General features: G+C 42.7%; 1 protein-coding gene across 1 annotated transcript in view; it reads right to left on the bottom strand.

Annotated features, from left to right (window-relative positions):
* Positions 1–22061, bottom strand: part of COL6A5 (collagen type VI alpha 5 chain) — a 123904-nt gene that overhangs the window by 44614 nt on the left and 57229 nt on the right. The window contains exons 9-25 of the mRNA XM_055320882.1: positions 20227–20567; positions 20034–20115; positions 18072–18214; positions 16817–16909; positions 15206–15259; positions 13319–13390; positions 12947–12973; positions 12792–12836; positions 12649–12702; positions 10709–10771; positions 9983–10048; positions 9533–9586; positions 5313–5348; positions 4752–4814; positions 3238–3300; positions 1918–1980; positions 1245–1307 (exon numbers count right to left, since the gene is read on the bottom strand). Of these exons, the coding sequence (XP_055176857.1) occupies positions 1245–1307; positions 1918–1980; positions 3238–3300; positions 4752–4814; positions 5313–5348; positions 9533–9586; positions 9983–10048; positions 10709–10771; positions 12649–12702; positions 12792–12836; positions 12947–12973; positions 13319–13390; positions 15206–15259; positions 16817–16909; positions 18072–18214; positions 20034–20115; positions 20227–20567 (1382 nt within the window). The remainder of the gene's footprint in view (positions 1–1244; positions 1308–1917; positions 1981–3237; positions 3301–4751; positions 4815–5312; positions 5349–9532; positions 9587–9982; positions 10049–10708; positions 10772–12648; positions 12703–12791; positions 12837–12946; positions 12974–13318; positions 13391–15205; positions 15260–16816; positions 16910–18071; positions 18215–20033; positions 20116–20226; positions 20568–22061) is intronic.

Raw genomic sequence — 22061 nt, 5'->3', positions numbered from 1 at the left:
TGGGGGCAGAGGAATGCTCAGTCAGGACCAAAGGAGTTAGTAGCAGTTACTTCCCTGGAATATTAGGAGCTGATTCAAAGGGCATAGATAAGGAATTTCCGCAAAGAAGAATTGCAAATGGCTGATAGACATATGGAAAAATGTCATCTTCACTAATAACCAAAGAAATGCAATTTGAAATAGTGATGAGATATTATTTCTTGTTAATAAAACTGGTAAAGATAAAAAAAAAAAGAAAGTGACACACCCACTATTGGTGTGGATGCCCTGAAGCGTGCATTCTCCTGCATAACACATGGTGCATACATTATTTGAATATTCCTGAGGGTACTCTGTAAGAGAGTTCAGCTTTACTTAAATAGGCATACATTCTTTGAACCAGTTATGCTACTTCTAGAAATTTCTACATAGAAATTATGATTTTGTCTAAAAATTTAGATTCAAGAATGTTCATTGCTGTGCTGTTTATGACAGTAAAAGATTGAAAATAAATCAGGTATTCAATAGCAAGAGGTTGGTCAAATGAACTAAGGTATACATATTCAGTAGGCTATTTTGAAGCTATTAAAAATAATGCTTGGGGGAAATATAATAACAGAAATATAATCATGATACACTTTTAAGAGGGGAAAATTAAGTAATTTTTTTTTGGTATCTCTAGGATGTTAATAAGAAATATGTTAAGAGTGAGATTATGGGTAATTTTTCTTCCCCATTTCTCATCTTCTATGCCTAGTCATTTTTCTACAATATCTATATATAACATTTATAATAAACATTATTTTTGAAAAGAAATGAAAAAATCTTTCCTATATTGGCTGCTCCATGGACAGAGATGCTGGTACAGCCAAAGTTACTAGAACAGATGGCTCATTTCTTGGCTCTACTCCCCTCTTCTTGTTGCTGCTCTAGAGATTTGCAAGACAGGGAGAGAAATGGGCAATGCTATTTTTCAGCTGACATGCATATATATGGCCATACTGGTTGTGAAAATATTGAAATATCCTACTGTAACTTATCCATTATCCTCTCTGCATGCCCCCTTTTCCACTGGCTTTAACAGACCCACTAGCTATAGAATGAGAGCTGCAGGGCGTGGGAGGATGTCCCAATATCTTCTTAGGAGGTCCTAAAATACCTCTCAATACCGCAGGTGTTTAGGCTGATGGCATCAGTCCCCCTCTCTTCGCCACCGAACTGAGTCTTTAGAATAGCAAAAAAGCCAGGTTCCTAAAACCTCATACCTGTCTTCCTCTCTGTCCAGCTTGCCCGATTGGCCCTGGATCTCCAAGAATTCCAGATTCTCCCTAGTAAGTGAGACAAGAAAAGCTCAAGATCAGTAAAATCGAACTAAGACTTTCAAGATGGTGAAAGCAGAGCATTAAATCAAGCATGAGGCCCTTCTTTCTGAGCTCAGCCCCAGGGTGACTGCACAGGTGCCAGGTTCACCAAGCTGGAGAAGAGAGTCACTGAAAGGTTTTAAGCAGGTGAGTGGGATTCTGAATGGACCAATAGTCTGCTGTCTGAGTTTCTCCAACAGAGCCACTTCAGAGACAGTCGGGTGAATTAGAGAACTGTATGCACAAATAGATTTCAGTCTGGACACCCTCTCTCTCCCTGTCAGACTCTGCCATCATATATATTCATGCATTCAGGAAATCGGCGAAGTGAAGAGATTTTTCAAGAGTTGTTTTATGATGTTTGAGATCACTGTGTCTCTTTGTGAAAAGGAGCAGTTTCAGGGAAGAGGTAAGCAGTTAGAAATTCTTTCCTCAAGGGAAGGGAAAGAATGCATCAGCAGAAAGCCGGTAGGTGGTTGATGGTGCCTAGATCACGTGAGGAATTAACATGGAAATGAAGAAAAGAAGGGAGGTACTTTTTTCTCAGTATTTGAAATCTTAAAGAGATAACACTTACTTTTTTCCCTGGAGGCCCAGGACTTCCAGCATTCCCTTTAGCTCCCACTGGCCCTGAAGAGCCCTGAATGAAATTGGGAGACACATATGTTGTCACTGTAGGAATTCTTAGAAAAGACATTAGATTATGTTTGCTTTTCTTCATGTCATTTCCAAAAGCTCTTTTTTTTTTTTTAAAAAAAAATGATTTTAAAGACAATTTGTTTATTCATGAGAGACACAGAGAGAGAGAAAGGCAGAGACACAGGCAGGAGAAGTGGGCTCCCTGCAGGGAGCCCAAAGTGGAACTCGATCAAGGTCTACAGGATCAGGACTTGCGCTGAAGGCAAAGGCGGTGCTAAACCACTGAGCCACCCAGGCTGCCCTCCAACAGCTTCTTGATGCCTCCTTAATAAGAGACCCAGCTACCCAGGGGAGAGAGACATCTGCACTCAAAGCAGGTGACTCACGGTATAGACCCGATTAGAAGACCCCAAGTCTGCATAAGCAGGGATTCCACTAATTCATATGGGGCCTTAGTGAGAAATAAAAAAGGTGCTCTTGTCATGACAGATGTTATTTCTAAATGCAGCAAATTTGTTGTGATGAACTGATTTAGTAAGAACAAGACATTGCCATGTGTGTGCACTGCACCATGCGTACATCCAAAACAGAATGTGTTTCAGTCCCAGTATGCAAATGGCCAAAGATATCTTCCACAAACATGCTACAATAATAACTGGGCAAACACTTGTATTCCTTGCCTTCTGAGCTCTTGCTATGGAAAGCTAAAGAAGTGAACAAATTCAGAACATTTTTCATAGGACTCCCTCAGCATCCCAACTCTCATTACTCACTGCCAGAAACTCAAGGGCCAAAGAGATTCAGAGGATGAATTCAAAGCTGAACTGAGGAATCAAATCAATTTGGGTAGCAAGGAATCTTTGTATACTCAGTTTCAAATATCTACCATCAATGGAGATACGCATGACACAGCTAGATTTTTTAAAGTCAGAAAAACCTGAATAGTGTATCAGGTTTTGAAATGTCCGCAAGTCAGCAAGATTCATATTCTTCTAAATGCTTTCCTCAGGCTGATGTGATGGGTCTGTGCCCTCTCAGTAAACCTCCAATGAAGTAGAGAGAGGATGGCTTAAGAGACGTGCAAGGAATCAAGGCTATGTTAAAAATTTGTCCCCAATTTTTTGACCCAAGTTGATTGAAAAATAAAATGCCCCATATGTAGATAACATAAAAATAAACTATATATTACAATGTTTTTGAAATAAGAGGAAATGGTCTCACTGGAGATGGCTGACTCTAAGGTACCTGAGTCACTTACCTGAGGTCCTTTATGCCCCTCGCTTCCCTTCTCTCCTTTCCTGCCAGGAATTCCATTTAATCCCTTTGGTGATAACAAAAGAAACATAGTGCAGTGAAGCAATGAAAATATACTTTTGAAACACATCCACAGAAAAGCACTGTTCCAATCCTTCAAGTGGACCTTTAAGTCTGAGGTTAAGCATATCTTACAATAGGAATGGAGAGGAGACCCCAACTCAATGGCATAGATCTTATCAAGGAATCCTTCCCTGGGTCTAAGACTCCATCCCCTCTGACAGGAATAAATGGACAGGAGACCAAAAGAAGAAATAAAACCCTTAGAAGAAGGAAGTAAGACGTAAACAACAGTCAGATGGATTCCTTTGTTGGGGCAGGTTACCTGGGCCAAAAAGCTCATCATCAATGTGTAAAATAGAGAGCAAATTTGTTTCCAGTTAACACAAAAGGACATTTTAGCAAGGGAATTTAATCATATTTTCTACTATATTTACCATCAAACATGGTTCTCGTATAGATCTCTCACATGGAAGAAAAAACTAGAAGTGTTAGTAGCGTTTCCCACCATCAAAGCACCAGCTATAAAATGACCCCGGCTGCCCAGTGCAAAATGGTGGCTGCATCCACTGGACTAGCCTTGGTTCACTCTCTAAGTTCACTCTCGACCCCAGAGTAGCCGAGGTAATATCACTCCTCTCCCTACAAAGCCTGGGGATGGATCTAGGCTGGTTCCATGGTTATTCAATTTAAAGGATTTGCTAGCTGGTGGCTTGATTCAGGGACCTTGGAACCCTCAAGAGAAAGCAAATTCTACCTTAGTGTGAATCATCTGAAACTTGCTAAAAGAAAAATGAATTCTTGAGAAGGTCTTAGGGCTATGCACACCTTCCAGACAAGTTGTGGCTTAAAATAGTTCCATAAGGTAACTAAATACCATGTGTTACAAAGCCATTATCTAGGGATGACCCCAGCATCTTTCTAACATGAAAGATAGAGATATCCTGACTCCAATGTCCATATCAGTAATGGTATGACCAAGAAAAAAAATGGCTCAAGTAAAGCCCTATCAGTAATATCCTAAAAGCACACTCACTCCCTGTGAATTAGCTTTAGATGAGTTGAATAACAATTTTCAATTCCTAACTTTCCTTCATGGGATCTGTGTGCAGGGCTTCAGTTAGGGAAAACCAATCTGTTGATCCTGATACTGACTACTAATATTATATTAAGGCCTTAATAATTCATTACTAACAAATTGATACAATACTAGGTGAACACAAGAGCATCCATTTGCTCTATTCAATGGAGGAAAATGCAAAACAGGAGCAGGTTTGATGGAGCGAAATCACTCTCCCATGATGGGAAATGTAGAATTCCAGAAGCATGAACCATGGAGGAGATCAAGAGCATATTAAACACTTCTCAGTTTTTTGTTTTTATACAGAACTACCCACAGGCTCCCCATCCGAATAACTCAGCATTATTTATCAATATTTATGAAATTCTTCAACATACCTGTGGGCCTTGTAATCCATCAGCTCCCTGGGTACCTTGAGGTCCAGGATTTCCCGGCTCCCCCTAATGAATGAATTTTCAGTGTTAACACTTTCTCTACACAGTTTCCATACAGATTCTCCCTTTATACTGTCTAATGCCGTAATACATAGTACACGGGTACTATTTTGACTGAATCTTGGCTCCCCCTTTACTTTGCCTAGGATTTTATTCATTTCCATACTGAAAAATGAACACAAGATTGTTTCTGACTCTAGTAAAGAATTTCACTCTCATGCAGTCGATTCCTTGCGTGCATATGAAAAGCAGTCAAATGGCCCTCAGGTCCTCTGGTCTATGAGGTGTCTGTGAAGGGGGCTCTGCCTTAGGTCAGGCCTGTCGAGTTCCTAGCAGCTGAACTGAGGGGCCCTTGTGTTGCCCGGCATTGGTGGGGCCATGCCTAATGTTCTGCACTTCCTACAAAGTCCCTGTCAAATGCTCTTACATTCCCAGTGCCATCTGCATATGAGGAAAATCCTTGGAACCATCTACCATGGAGGGCAGAAAGAATAGGGTACTTACCAAGGCCCCTGGGGACCCCCTTCGGCCTTCCCTTCCCTAGAACAGAAAAGGCAAAAGTGTTAGGGTTGTGTATGTATCCAGATGGAGGGGCCTTTAGAGGCAAACCAGCCTGTTTCATTCTCTGACAGACATAAGTAATGAGTAGCTCACAGAAATGGCTTCCCTGAGGCACTTTCCAAAGACAAGTTTTCACCCTGGGCATTTCATTACAGGCTAACATTTGGGGGATTGATTGAAAGCCAGTGTGAAAGTCATTACAGATCCAGCTCCAGTCGAACAATCTCTGACAATTATTTGGGAGGCTGTTTGGAAAATCAGATCATTCTGAAGAACCTGTCTTCTCTCTTTCCCTCTTCAGCAAATCCCACAAAGCACTGCCTGCTAATCAGAGGCTTCCTACAGGAGAACAAGCTGTGTCCAATCCATCTTTCTGTATACTACGTCCTGAACGTATCTTAGAGGAGAGTAAAAATTGTTAGATTCAGGGCTTCACATGGGCCCATGGAAGTTTTGGCCTCTTTTCCACACAAGAGAATTAAAATTAACCAGAGGAAGCAGGAAAGCAGCAAGATGTACTACATGCCAGTAGTAGTAGTAAAATTTAGTAGTAAAATTTAGTAGTAAAATTTATAAATTTTAAAGATAAATAGATATTTTTGTTGGTTTGTCCATGGAATTCTACAAGAAGGAAGTGGCTGATGGGGTCTGCTCCGCTATACGGTGTTCCAACAGCACTGCATGCTTATCTGAGAAACCGGCTGATCCTCCGGAGGCAGAAATCTGTCTACACTTAACCAGAGGTGATTTCCATTTTGCCAGCTCAGGCCCTCCCCCTCGTGGCTGCTTTGCCACACTCTGTCCTTTCCAGAGAACAATCAGGCAGATGATTCAGACCCCACACCCTAACTTCCTTCCTAAACAGCAACAATAAAATCTGTACCCTTGTGCCCCCCTCATCCCTGCCCCTTTGAGTGAGCTTGGGAACATCTCAACCATTAATTTACTTTGTGTTGTGATAAACAGCTACGATTACTTTAGCAATAAGACAAAGACTTTTAAAAAATTCTATTCATGCATCAGAAAGGTAGTCATGGGCATTATTTCAGAATCAGTTTTCTTTCAACTGCCTACCTTCTGGAATTCCTTCAAATGAATTACCTGACCAAGTATCATCTCTCCCAGGTTAGCTGATGATTGTAATTCCTCCACTGGGGTTCTCCCCCTGATTCAGGGGCTCTCCTTTCAAAATGCAAATGCCCTTTGGGAGAAGTTACCCCTTGTACCTTGGCAGCTGTTTGTACCCTGATGTGACTAATAAAAAAGCAGCAAAGAAACAGCAAACAGATGTTGAGGCCACTGTTACCCTGTGATGTCATAATTCCATTAAAAAAGACAAAAGAGGGAATCCCTGGGTGGCTCAGTGGTTTAGCGCCTGCCTTGACCCCAGGGTGTGATCCTGGAGACCCGGTATCCCTGCGTGGGGCCTGCTTCTCCCTCTGCCTGTGTCTCTGCCTCTCTCTCTCTCTCACGAATAAATAAATAAAATCTTAAAAAAAAGACAAAAGAACATTTATTCTACATACAAACAATATGTTAGGGATGTGTCTTTAGAAGTCAGGTGGTTTTTTTTTTTTTTTTTTTAAGATTTATTTAGGGCAGCCCCAGTGGCTCAGTGGTTTAGCGCCACCTTCAGCCCTGGGCCTGATCCTGGAGACCTGGGATTGAGTCCCATGTCAGGTTCCCTGCATGGAGCCTGCTTCTCCTTCAGCCTGTTTCTTTGCCTCTCTCTTTCTCTCTCTCTATCATGAATAAATAAATAAAATATTTTAAAAAATATTAAAAAATATTTATTTATCCATGAGAGACACAGACTGAGAGAGAGAGAGAGAGAAAGAGAGAGAGACAGAGAGAGGCAGAGACACAGGAAGAGGGAGACGCAGGCTCCTCACAGGGAGCCTGATATGGGACTCAATCCCGAAACCCAGGATCACAACCTGAGCCGAAGGCAGGTGCCCAACCGCTGAGCCACCCAGGAGTCCCTAGAAGTCAGGCTCTCTTGACTTGATGCTGCCCTTTAAAGCCTGTGTGGTATAGGGCCGTTGGGCAAAAAGCCTTAGCCAGGAGGTTAGGACCCCAGACTCTGGAGTAAGTAGGTCTGGGTTCAAACTCCCGTTCTGCCACTTGGTACCTATCCTGATCCTGGGCAAGTTGCCCAAGGGTCCTTGATTAGTTTCATCCATAAAATGGATATAATAACAGTATCTATCTAGTAGGCTTGTTATGAGGATTTAATATTTGAAAGTGATCTGATCAGGACTTGGCACAAAATAAACTCTATAAAAGTATAAACACAATTATTAGTAAGCACTTGTGTGTGGCAGGCTAAAAACAAGAGGTCTGGAATGTTGTTTCCAGTGTTCTGGTTCTTAGCACATCAATCCACTGTTTGGGCAACAGCTAGTACAATTCACTTGCCTAAGTTGGAATTCTATCACACAGGAGGCAGTGTCTTATGCTTGCTTGCGTTCTTCAAATCTGTCATCTACTTAAGATCTTCTGACCCTTATAGAGAATTCTGGTCTTCACTGGAAAGGTAAGGAAGAGGTAGAAAAGCTTGGTGTTCTTTTATATTTACATTACCTTTTTTTTAAAAAAAAGGATTTTATTTATTTATTCATGAGAGACACACGGGGGGGGGGGGCAGAGACACAGGCAGAGGGAGAAGCAGGCTCCCTACAAGGAGCTCAACACAGGACTCGATCCCAGGACCCTGGGATCATGACCTGAGCCAAAGGCAGATGCTCAACCACTGAGCCACTCAGGCATTGCCTTGTTCAATTCAGATGAAAAGAAGTTACAAAGGTAGGAGCTGGGCAAGAAAGTAGGTGAAGATGGGAGAAGAAGGCTGAGAGCCTGCTGTGTCTGAAGTGACTTAAAGTCATTGGCTGGTTTATCCAAGTAGTAATCCCCAACCTCATCCCTAGCATCTCTTTCAAAAAGTGCTTGATTGATGGTGACAGATATAAAGCTATCTCAAACTAAGAGTATTTTCTCTTAAACCAACAAAAATATCTATTTATCTTTAAATTTTATTGCATGTAGTACATCTTGCTGCTTTCCTGCTTCCTCTGGTTAATTTTAATTCCCTTGTGTGGAGAAGAGGGCAAAGTCCCAGAGAATTTTTACCGGAAGCATCAGCAAGCCTAAGCCATCTGACTGTAGATCCTGTCCCTTAAGTTCTATGATTCCAGATAAATAAAGGCAAGAGGAATTGAAACACATTTCTCCGCTATCTATTCCAGAGAGAAAGGCAATCAGCCACAGCCGTCAAAGTGATGAGAAGACTCCAAGTCTATAATAGAAAAGAAAGCCAAGCACTTTCAGTTCCTTCTTGAACAAAGCTCAGGGCCAAATCTAGGATGCTCTGCATTATTGTCTTTTTATAATCTCCATTCTTAGTGCATGGTAAAAGGGTTTCTAACACGTTGGAAATGTCCCCTCTCACTTCAGTCATCCACAAAAAGAAAAGTGATTTTTTGGTTGTTCCTTAAAAAGAAGAGGAGATCCCATATCCCTGTTTTAGGCTTGATATCACAAGAGATGCTATAAAGACGCCCAGGGGCCTTGAGGTTGCTACAGGTTTGGCTCTAGTCACCAGTGTTTTGATTCATTTGGGAAGAATTTACCTGTGACTCTTCTTTCCTATTGGCAACATTTGAAGAGAAAGAGAGTATGTTTACCCAATTCATATTGTTATAGAAACCCAAAGGTGCTAAGCTACTGGAGGAGGGCTTTCATCTTAAAGGCACTCTCTCCAAAGACATTCAAAAGCTTCTGGAAGGTGGAAAGAGGAAGGCAGACTGTTACAGAGGTTTTCAACAAGGAGTAATTTCCCCACCCCCAAACCCCCACCGCCACCACCTGTCTTCACTCCTCACTACCCTCACCCCAGACATTTGGCAAAATGTGCAGATATTTTTGTCTGTCACAACTTGGGGGGAGTGAGTGCTACTGACATCTAGTGGGTGGAGAATGGGATGCTCTGAAACATCCTATAAAGCACATGATAGTCCCTCACAACATTGTCTGGGCCCAAATGACAGTAGTACCAGTGTATCAGCCCTGGGTCAGCCAACTCTGCAGCGGCAAGTATTGTGAATGCCTCTGTGGTAGCTTTAAGTGATACAAAGGGGAAAATAAATGTTCATGAAAATACTTACCCTACTTCCTCTGGAATTAGGATCACCTGGTGTCCCTTTCTGTCCAGTTCTACCCTAGAAATACAATTGGTTCCCCAAAATGTTAAGGCAAAAGATTCGGAATAACTCCATTAGCATAGAAACCCTAATAGGTACTATTAAAACAGCAGAACAAATGTGTCATGCTAGAATATTTCCGCATATCAACACTACTGAGTATATATCTTTTAAAGAGGAAAATGATATATCAACATGTACTGCTGATTATCAGTTTCCCCATATAATATCACCTGCCAGAAACCTAGTAATTTTATTGATAGAAGTGTAACCTACAAATTATAGAAGGGTTACATATTTTACTAAATAATTAATTTAGAATTTATGAAAGTCTCAGCTCAGTAACAGAATTAATCATTTATACACTTGTAAATAGATCTATAGAATCTATGTATATAAAACAGATCCAATTACTTGTCTTCCTTGTTCTCCTTTGGAGCCCTTTTGTCCTTTGATGTTACTGTTTTGTCCTGGATTACCCTAGAGGAAGATTTCAAAAGTATTTTAGAACCAGAAATATCAGTGCTTTTTTTTTTTTTTTCAAATGGAACAATGTTCAAGTAGTGAGCTAATTCAGGTTAAGTGAGGAGGGGTAAGAGAAAATTCTCCATATTCATACAATTTTGAAAAAAAATGGAAATATTTTCCCAAGTTTGAAGAGAGTTTGGTGACAGATGAAGTGATAAGAGTGCTTGCTAAAGACTGCCTGCCGAAGTGATGATGATTTTCTCTTCTCTGTATTGGCAGCTTCACTGATGCACTAGTCCAAACATGTTTACAACACTCCCTTAGAGGTATAACAAGGTTCCCTTTTAATCAAGTCTGCACATAGGGACTCTGTAAGTTTAGAAGCCCAATAAGCAAAATTATGGAAATTTCTCCCCCAAAAGAAACTTGAAAGTCTCAACATAACATTAAGGATGATTAGGATGGAACCTTAGTTCCCAGCTCCAAATTTCCAGTATATTCAGCCAAGATCAGATGCACACAGATTTTTTTCCCAAGCAACGAAGTCTCAGTCAACACCTCCCACCCTGACTTTAAGAGTTTGCCTATGGGTTAGCAGGAAACAAAAGATAAAGGAGATGGGAACTTGGAGCAACTACATAATTCAGAGCCAATTAGACCCAAGTAACTTACAGGATCTCCTGGGAAGCCCTTCTCTCCATATCCCCCAGGGGGGCCTCTGGAACCTGGACTGCCCTGAAAAAAATAAAATGGGCTTCTGAGTTAGCTTGTAGGAAGGTTTTATAATGATGTTAAAATGTCAAATGTGTGTGTTGGAGGCAAGAAAATCCATCAGACAAAATGATCCATGTTCCTCTCTCTTAGCCAGACTTCTGAAGCAGTCCTCAGTACAGTTTTAAGCCTAAGGTCAGGATTATCTGTAGTGAGGCTGAGCAATGGGAAAACTCTCATGACCTAGCATAGTTAGGTCTAGTTCCAACAGAACTTTCTACAGTAATAGAAATGTTCTATATTTGCATTGCCCAATATGGTAGCAACTAGCCTTAACGTGGATACTGAGCACATGAAATGTGACTAGGACAACTGAAGAACAGAATTTTTCATGTTCACTCATTGGAATTTAAACAGTCATATACTGCTAATGAGTATTATAGTGGACATCCCAGCCCGCCTAGGAACTTTTGATATTTACAATTAAATTACCCACTGGAAACCTCCACAGGAATGTTCCACCTGTCACCTCAAGCTCAAGTGTTCACAATTTAGCTTGTCCAAACCAGGGTCCTTGAAGGCATTTTGACTCCTCCTTTCCTGCTTCTCTGGTCACCTAGATCCAGAACTCTTATGTCCCAGAGCCAGAACCAGGGTAAGAGAAGCAAGTAACCTAAGGTGCGAAATTTAGGGAGACACTCACTCACACTTTGCATGACTCTGAGAATGAGTACTTACTTAAATCCTGCACTCTCGCTGCTTATTCCAGCCCAGGCCCTGCTATGTCCTTAGTATGTCTTGTCTCTGTTCTCACTGATGTTGCTTTACTTGAAGGCTTCATCACTTCTCACCTTGATTATTCCAGATCCTCTCATCTTTGCCTTGCAATTGTGTCATCTCTGACACATCCTCCATACCACTGTCAAGTAATATTTCTAACATGCAAATTCAGTTTTGCTCTCCATACTCAGAATCTTTCAAAGGCTCATGATTGCCTAATAATCAAAAGCCTAACTCCCCCACACGGCACATCATTGCCCTCCCGATCTCTTGCCCCCACCTCTAGAATCTCACATCCCTCTACCTGTACTCTAACGCTCAACTTGCAGTGCCCCCAAGTCTCCACATCTTTGTTTATGCTGTTCCCTCTGTCTGGAATGCCTTTTTTCCATGCTTGCTAATGCCCATCATCTTCAGCTCAGGGATTGCTTCTTCTAGGAAGACTTCCTGAACTCCCTCTCCACCTTGCTGAGTTAGGTACCCTTCTCTGGGCTCTCATGTAGTTGCCTACAACATGGCTTCAATCATTTACTGTACTGTCATTAGCTGTCATTAATATGTCTGTCTTTCTATGTCTGGGGATCCTTGAGGACAAGGACATTGTGGTTCATTTCTCAATCTTCAGTACATAACTCAGTGGTTGGCACATGCCAGGCATTAAAATATATTGAATAAATAAATGGATCAGAACATAAAAGCATAGTTGCTTGGAGCCAAGTAGGCACATATTAATAAGTATTGAAATGAATTTAAGATAAAAAATGTTTCACTGTCATTTGCTACACCAAAGTCACCAAAATAATTTTATATTTTTCTTTTGCTTTTTATGCTTTTCCCCCCTCTGATGCAATAAAGAGAACATGGAAGCCACTGATAGGCAAAAACATTCACTTTCAGACTTCTGAGGAACATGCCCATGGAAGAACCTTGCATGCCTTGACTCCCTCTCACTGGAATTCTTGAAAATTCCCAAGTGAGAATGTGGCATCTATTCAGTAGTAACAGGACTTCTTCGTGTGGTCAAGTTAGCTGTCACTGTTTTCCGTACTGAGCACTGGCTTATAGCAGTTAAGACGGTCTCTTTACCAAATTCTCCTTCTTTGATATACTGAGAGTGTTACCTGAGATCCTGGATCACCTTTTTCTCCCTTTGCCCCAGGAAATCCATGAATGCCCTAAAAGAAGTCAAGGAAAACAAAATTCCCATTTAAAGAGAAGTACATCAACCTCGTGACCATGTTATAGTGCCTGAAAGATGGCTTACCTCTTCCCCATCCAGTCCATCAATCCCATCCTCTCCATGTTCTCCCTGAGGGACAATAAGGAGTGCAGTCAGGTCAGAGGAGGTCTCTGCTACACGCTTACTGGGAAACTAATTCCATCAGGAAATCAAATTGGACTGAGAAGACACTACAGTACCTTACTTCCAGAAAATCCTTTGGCTCCCTGTAAAAGATCAAATGTCTCTCACTGACACATCAAAGACAGACAGCAGGTAGATTCACGGAGTGTTGGAGCAGGAAGCAGCTGCCTCCCTAAAGAGGTGCTTCTGGCTCTCCAACCACAAAGAAGTGATAGGTGGGATTGAATGAATGCTCCAAACTCATTGAGATGTCTAAGAAGCAGAATTAGTCCGCAGGAGAAGACACTGACATGTAATTGGAGAAAGACAAAGGGAGGCTGGGGGATGGAAGAGAGAAAAGGAGGGAGGGAAGGAGGAAGGGCAGGAAGGAGGAGAAAAGCAGACCATGTTGTAGGGAATTAAAAATCACATTTCTAGCAGAGACTTACCTTTTGACCCTGCTCCCCTGGACATCCTGCAGTCCCGCTATTTCCTGTGGGTCCAATATCTCCTCGTCTTCCCTAAAAAAAGGCACCCAGACAGATATCCAAAGTGACTCTTTTGCCAGAAGTCACCAGCAGTTTATTTTTTAAGAGTAAAGCTAGAGCACAGGAGCACTCTGGGCTTCACACAAAGCAAATCCTTCCCCAAATGCTTTCCTTTAACTCTGGTTTTCCCCTCTATGCTAACATCTTCCCTGTTGCCCTTCGGGGCTTCCTTATAGACCCAAGATGACACAGGAGTGCAGGATGAGCCCAGGTGCTTCCCGGTCCTCATCAGATAGCACAGCCAAAGGTTTGGGAGTCGCTTCACCTGCCAGCCACCTTTCAAACACTCCAGTAATACATGTTGGCCCTGATGTTGTGCCCAGGGAGCCAGTGCTGCCCTGGAAAAGTCATCAGTGCTGATGGTACTGAAGCAAGCTGGTCCCAGGGGACTGGAGCTGAGTAGAAGCAGTTGATGGGCTGGGCTACTGCTATAAGAACTCGAAGATGGGAAGTTCTAGTGATCATGGAAAGAACCACCAGGTGAAGAAGCCCCCAAATCAGACCAGTCACTGGGAGAAGAGCGCTCAAGGTCAATGATGTGTACACCTCCCATCAATCCTTTTTCTCCCAGTAAATATTTAAACACAGGTAAATGCTAGAATAAAATGAATTTCAAGAGAAAAGCAATATGGTCCTCCTTGAGGGCAGGAACCCCCAACTCTCTCTCTCTACCCAATTATGTCCCTTGTGCCTGGTACAATCAGATCTGGAAGCAAAGTGGGTGCTGATGGTTTGTTGTTTGGATAAATAATTATTTAGCAATGGGCTTGATTCTTTCCTTCCTGGTAGCTGAGGGGGAAAGGGATTTTTCCTTCCTCTTGCTTTGCTTTCTTTATTCTGAAGATTATTCCCAGGAAAGCAGGAGGCCTCACTTATGGCCATAGGTCACTGAGAGGTACCAATACATCATGGCTTCCCGTTGACTGGACTGTCCGCCAGATGCATGCTCATGGCCAGATACCCACACTTGAAGCCCTCCATGCTGCCTGGGTGAGCTCTAAGACCCCTCTATAGACCCATGGTGAGTGGGTGAGTATTCCCCATAGTGGTCATTTTGTAAAGTAGATCAGCACTAGAGTCTTAGAGGAATATATCAGTTTATGGATCAGGAGACTGAGGGTCAAGAAGTTAAGTGTCTTGCTAAGGTTTCTTGTCTAGGTCAGCCCTTGGCTGACTCGAGAGCCTGTGCTTTTAATCATACCTGCCCAGGCGAAGAGCTAGCTTGATTCTAAGGGGATGGAGATGCAGGTTGGATGCTTCCTGAATTTTCCTCATCCCAAACAGAGCCACTCAAGTGTTTCAATTCCTTCAAATCTATTCTCATAATTTGATTGATGAACCAAGTGAGAGTTCTGGTTTTAGGGTCAAAGATTGAGATGAGAAGACCTCTGTGTTTCATGGAACCATGAAGCTGTGCCTTTCCATGTACTAAGCACTGAGCTCTGGATCCCAAGACAGCCCCTCACAGAGAGCCCTACTTCACCCTGTGTAGGGGAGACAGGAGCATGCCCCACTGATAAAAACATGCCAGGCAACATGTATGTAAGCCTGCTCCCTCCTCCCCTCAAAAGTAGATTTGGTGAGTGCTCATAATCCAGACAAAAAGGAGGGGTGGGGGGGAGAGAGCAACCCATTCCTGCAAAGCCACCCAAAACCTCCATATAAACATAACCCTTTCTGTGGGAGGATAAAGCTGTCCATGCAAAAGGAAATCATTGCTTCTGTTTGGTGCGTGGGGGAGGGGGGTTCGGGAGTGGGGGGTGGTAAGGGAGGATCAGAAAAACTTACGGGGTCTCCATCTTCTCCCCGGTGTCCTCTGGTACCTTTCAAGCCCGGAGAACCCTGGTGGAAAGAGAGAAAATACATTTTAGCCAGCTTCCTTCTATTTGAACTTGTGAAATCATGAGCCATTGTAGACATGCCCCTCTCTTCAACTTGGTCACAGTGTCTGCAGGGGTGGCTATAGGTCTGGGGAGAGTCTGACAACCTCTGACTCCTACAGGAATCTGACCTATGGAGCCCACTTTGCAGCTCAGGGCATCCAGGCTAGTCCCATGCCTAAGGGGCTGTGGGTAGGCAACTGTTGTCACCACAACTCTTCTAGAAGGCAAATCCATCACATTTCCAAAAAGATAATTTTATTTCCTTTTACTTTTCTGAGAGCTCAGGGAAGAAGAAGCACTTCTCTCAATAATGAGATTACTTATATATAAATTGTGATCATCTCTCCCTCTGCCAAGTGTGGTTTAACTGCCTCGTGGCTTATTTGTGCTAAAGATTTAATCAGAGGTTTGCTTTCCTCACCATGTAAGACGGGTCCTGACTGTCTGCTCAGTACACCTGGGGGCTGTACTCTTGGATTGTAACTCTGAAACTGACCAAAGCAAAGCGATGAGAGAGGAAACTGCTGAACAAAGCATCAAACTCAGTAAAAAGGCCAGATCACACACCCACAAGGATGGACAAGGTGGGACTCATGAGCAAGTATTATATTTGCTCTCTTAAAAAAATACTCCTTTTATTATGATGTCTAAAACTCATTTAAAAAGTGCATAAAAGTAAATAAAATATAAAGGCACAGCTTAATTATTGTAAAGTGAACATCCATGGAACCACCAGCCAGGCAGGACATCACTAGCCCCAGACGCAGTCTCCATCCCAATGCCAAAACACTCCCCCCACCCCCACCCCAGGGAGCACACCTGGCTTTCATGGCAATACTTTTTTGCCTTTTTTAATACTTCACTACTGAATTATCCATCCCTAGATATGACAGATTAGTTTTGCCTGCTTTCAAACTTTTTATAAGTGGAATCATATTGTATGTATTCTTCTGCATTTTGCTTTTTATTTTTTGGCTATTACTGTGTTTGTAAAACTTATTCATGTTGTCATATGTATCTGTAGCTCATTTATCTTCATCATCTTAGAGTATTCCATTAATGAAGACACTGACATATTTATTTATTTGTGTAATAAAATTATTATACAATTGTGTAATTGGACTTCTAGAATTCATTTTTAAAGGGCTATTAATCTATAATGCTTTGCTTTTTTTGCAGTTCAATTTCACTCATTGCTGATCAAGTACAATCTTCTCCATTATTTCTAATACCGCCTGCACTGTTTAAACTGTTTAAAGCAGGTGTGAAGGTATAAATTGCAAAGCCAAGGAGCAACATCACAAAGGATAGCTAAGAAAAATGGGAGTTATTCTTAAGAGCAGTATCAAAAGAGAGCCCTTCTGAACTGGCTCCTACACCACAGAAGTCACATGAAATAAATGCCCAAAGCAATCACACTAGCATTGAGTAAAGGCTGCAGAGTCCACCTTGTGGCCTAAGTCCCATAACCAAATCAAGGAGCATTGGGTAAAATAGTTTCACAACTGAATGGCACCTTCATGGCTCGTAGTCCTCGGGACCCATAAAGACCTGGAGCCCCTGAACACTTGCAAAATGTGCAGCAGCAAGTCTTCTCTGCAATGTTTCCCTGGAAAAAGCAAACTTGAGTGAACAACAATTGTCAGGAACTTCATGGCATGAGAACTGTTTTGTACAGATCATAATGCACCACCTACAAGACCATCCTCTGTCCTTGAAGGAGGGGCTGCAGAGGATCAGAGGTGCTTTCTGACTCACTACTGAAGCCAGGGACTAGCAATTGGGACACAGTCTACCCTTTCCCAGGAAATGACCTCTCTATAAAAAGGGCACCTGCCACACAGTTAATCACAGGCCAAGTTTGCACAAGAATGGTTGACTCTTCACTCACAGACTCCTGTTTTCTGGGGATGTCTGCAGCATCAACTGCTGGGAGATTTTCTTTTTTCTTTTCTTTTCTTTTCTTTTTTTACTGTATAAATTTTTTTTATAAATTTATTTTTTATTGGTGTTCAATCTGCCAACATATAGAATAACACCCAGTGCTCATCCCATCAAGTGCCCCCCTCAGTGCCCGTCAGCCAGTCACACCCACCCCCCACCCACCTCCCTTTCCACCACCCCTAGTTCGTTTCCCAGAGTTAGGAGTCTCTCATGTTCTGTCTCCCTTTCTGATATTTCCCACTCATTTTTCTCCTTTCCCCTTTATTCCGTCACTATTTTTTATATTCCCCAAATGAATGAGACCATATAATGTTTGTCCTTCTCCGATTGACTTTTTTCACTCAGCATAATACCCTCCAGTTCCATCCACATCGAAGAAAATGGTGGGTATTTGTTGTTTCTAATGGCTGAGGAATATTCCATTGTATACATAGACCACATCTTCTTTATCCATTCATCTTTCGATGGACACTGAGGCTCCTTCCACATTTGGCTATTGTGGACATTGCTGCTATAAACATCGGGGTGCAGGTGTCTCGGCATTTCACTGCATCTGTATCTTTGGGGTAAATCCACTGGGAGCTTTTCTATTTGACTAGGGGATGGTTGTTTTTTTCAGTTTCCCATGCATTCATTTGGTAGGATGATAAAGGAGGGAAGGATACACAAAAACAAAAATACCCTGCTCTGGTCTTTCACACTTTTTCATCTGCTAAAGATCATGCACTTCATTTAGTGGGGCAAGCAAGGCAGTCTATGGAAATAATGATCAAAATTCCAATTTCATTCTGATGGCCTTTTAGCTGCATTTCTGCTCTACAACTCACCAGGTACTGTGATAGCTTCTTGCCCAGCTCTCTCATGCCAATGGTCAAGTGAGTCCTGTAATCAAATCCCTTTCCAAATTCAAAGCTGGAAAACTCATCATGGGCAGTCGTGTTTAGGGACACCACCAGCAGAGCATCGAGTCCTAGTCAGGAAATGTAACAGATTCAGAACCAAAGAAGAAAAGCCCATCGTATTGCTACTCAGTGAATGGTGTTTGCAGAATCATAAAGAGGAAAAGGAAACATAAGAAGAAGCAAGACCTTCTATATATGAAGAACCCAACAGCCTTGTCTGCTTGTTCAGGCTTCAGCAGGAAAACCCCCAAGAAAAAGTATTCCAGGGCAACTGTGTACAAACACTAACAGAAAACTATGTTTAATGCCTCACCACCAAGTTTTGATGCAATTCTTGGGCACTTGAAAGCAATTTCTAAGAAAGGGCATTATTGATATTTGCAGTTTTTCTGAATGTAAATTAATAATAGTTCTCAAAGTCATCTCCATGGCCAAATACTCCCAGGGTGCAGGTCCTGAAAGCCTGAGGAAAACCCAGGGTAGCCATAGCCAGGACTCCATTTATTCATTCATCCACTCACTCATTAATTCATTCATTAGTCCATTTACTCTCTATTCTTTCATTAAACAAATCTTTGCTTATGAGGAGCAAATTATGTATCAATCATTGTACCAAGGACACAAGATGAATAAGACCCGTCCCTTCACAGAAGTACAGTCAATGGAAAAGGTGGACAGGAATCAGATAGTTGTTCTGAGAAGTGGTAAATATCCTGAGAGGGAATGGCAGGGTGCTCTGAAAGCCTAGAGGAGAAGCTCCTAACTTAGTCTTAGAAAGTCATGGAAGGTTTCTGTGAAGACCTGATGTCTAAGCTGATCCTGAAGGATGAATGGAAGCTGGTCAAGGCAGAGAACCAGAGACAGAAGATGGAGAAGAACTGGGGAGGAGCTGGGAATTGCTCTAGGCAGAAGAAAAAGTATATGCTGGGACTGGGGGACTGAGGCGTGAGGTGCACTACAGGAAGAAGGGGATAGCTCTGTGTGCCTGGGACGCTGAGTGTGGGAATTGAGGGAAGGTTACAGTGGGGAGTGGGAGCCAGACCCTGTAAAGTGCCAGAGGCTGTACAAAGAACGTGATGTGGGAACAGTGGCAAAGGAGGGTGACACAACGCAGCAATCAAACAGGAAATTTTGTGGTCTCTAGGGAGGTTGCTCATGGAAGCTAAACCCCAGAAGTACATGTGGGTCTAAACCCAGGAAGTCTCAAACAATGTATCCCATCTGACAATCAGTGGACCTTCATGTCACTGCATAAGACTCTCAACTTGTGCATTTAGGTTCCAGCACAGTCTGAAACTATGACATGGAGAGGGGTTGTATACTAAGAAGTATACATGTGGCTGTCTTTCACTTGGATAATCAGAAACAGTAGGGAGTGTCCTCAGTCAGGAAGGAGCCCTGGAAGCAGAATCAAAGAGAGGAAATTGTGTGTATATGGTTTATGGAGGGAGAGAGAGGTGGCAGAAAGGGAGGGGAAGTTGTAAGCAAGGATGTGTCTCAGTAAAGTCTTCACCTCGGTAGGACTCTGGAGTATAAACTGTGTCAGAGTTGACCCACTTGAGGCAAGGGTGCTAGACTTTTTATTCCTATATCGATTGTCCCTCTTCCACTTCCAGGTGAGATATGATACAACCCACCCCCACTCCAAGGTAATTATTCAGGTCAGTCAAGGACACATGACTGTAGAAGGTCACAGGTGTAAGCACTTGGCCATGGCATTTACGACATTTGGGGGATGAGCATGCAGGCTGGGCAAGGGGATTCAGGGAGGCACCAACAGCATCTGCTACCAGTGGCCAGACAGATCCCAAGATATACAGCACCTGAGTAAGAAGGGGCTCATTCAGCATGTTCTATGTTTCACCACTTAAATTCGCAACTCAGTACCTGCTTTTCTGAGCCTGTCTGATTGATTTTCAAGCATTATCTCACTTTCACCCCCAAGACCATCTGAAAAGATGAGTAGCACCTAGAGGAAGAGGAAAGCAGAGAACGGGATGATGTGAAAATGAAATATATATATCTGGGGAGGAAGGAACAAATGAAAGAACATGGTGATAGGAGATTGAATGTGACATACCTGTCCTTGGGATTTGGATTTAGCCTCAAATGTATCCCACAGTGACAGCAAGAACTGTGCATTCAGATGAGTTGGCCCATCAACGGTGACTTGCAGCAGGCTGTCAAACATTGCTCTCTGGTAGATTTGGAACTTGGCAGGGAATTCTCGGTCATTGTTCACCTTGAAGGCCACGTTCACCTGTACCTCTGTGCCTGCCCCACAGCTTACCCTCCTGATGGAAGTGATGTCCTCTAAGATGTCTGGGAGGTAGGATCTCAGCCGGGGGTGGTCATGGAACAACGGCTGCCCCGGCAAGTGAGTGGAAATGTCAAACCCGACCACTATGTCCATAAAGCAATCTGGAGACCAAGGGAAATGAGGCCAGATTAATGAGTAGATAGAAGAAAGGAAGAGCAGGAGAGCAGTCATGGCATGACCCAGGGCTGGAGGGTCTCTACAGAAGGAAGATATTGGCTGCTTGACTGACACAGGTATTTCCTCTCTCCTCTTTTAAATATTTCAAGTTCCTTTAGGTATTTGCAGTTCCAATCACGGTTTAGCCTCATTTTCAAAGGCTGGCTGTATGTGTGTGTGCAAACACACAGTCCATTTCTTTTTTTAATGGTATTTGAAATGTCCTTAGAGATTGTTTAATTCAGAGGTAACAAACTCAGAGGGCTACAAAAGCCAGGAGGATGATGTAAATCAGTTAGATGGGCAGGGAGCAAAGATAGTGAATGGAGAACAGTGGCCCATCTGTTCAAGGCTCAATACCAGCTGAGAGTAGCCATGTGGGAAAAGGGGCCCAGGGTTGTCAGATTGCCTTATTTTTCCAAGGGAACCCTAAGATCCCCACTTTTCATGTGAAATCTTCAGTTTGTAAAAGCTGTCAACTAATTTCAGCAAGTTGTCAACACTGCACAGGACAAACACAATTTAGCTGCAAGTGGCCATTTGGTCACTTCGGACCCTGCCCAGTTACTCATTTTACATATGAGGAAATAGTGATTCGTGCAGGTTGCTGCCACTGAACCAGAGCAAGAACTTTGGCTTTCGGATTTCAGTGCCAGGGCCCTTTCCACCACTGTAATCTGCTTCCAGAGGAGCACCCCAAATGGGGCATAGAGAATGGAAAGCTTGGAGAGCTTGGAAAGGCCAACCCATTTTGTGAACGAAGTGGCTTTAGTTGTAACCCTAGAAACAGAAGCAAGCAGAGCAATTTCTGCATGTTGTACAAATTTCACAAAATGTAACCATTCGCTGCTTCCTGAGGTGCTATCCTCCCAACTCCCAGCCCAAATGTGCAGAACCTGAGTCCTACATGGTGACTCTCAGCTGGAGTGAACAGTGACCTCCCCATTAGATGGGTCATTGCTGTTCATTCATTTCCTTCCCTCCCTGCCCTCTTGACTCATTTACATTGCCCTCTTGGCCTTTGCAGCCATTTGTGTATGTGACCTCTGAGAATTAAATAATCACTAAGGACAATTCAAATCATTATATGATTATACAAAGGCTATCATTAAAAGAAGAAGAAAACATGCACACACATAGGCTTATGTGGACATACACGCAGAGACACATACAAGAACACCAAGTCCCTTACAAGATTGTTTAACAAAGTTAAAATAGTAAAGCTGTCAACCAGCACAGGTCTGTTTTATCTACTTCCCACTGGATGCAAGGCATTGTTCTAGGACTTCCACAAGTCCAAAGGGAAGAAATAGGAGACTGACTTTCAGTGCTAAGAGGGGCACAAACAGAGGCTTGCAGGGAGGGGAGCAGAGAACACAACCCAGGGCCTCCTCCAGCCTCTGCACCTTTTTCCTCATCTCTCAGGGAGGCTGAGTGAT

This window comes from Nyctereutes procyonoides, unplaced genomic scaffold, assembly GCF_905146905.1.
Source record: "Nyctereutes procyonoides isolate TBG_1078 unplaced genomic scaffold, NYPRO_anot_genome, whole genome shotgun sequence".
In the NCBI taxonomy this organism is placed as follows: domain Eukaryota; kingdom Metazoa; phylum Chordata; class Mammalia; order Carnivora; family Canidae; genus Nyctereutes; species Nyctereutes procyonoides.
This window is presented reverse-complemented; position numbering and strand designations above follow the sequence as displayed.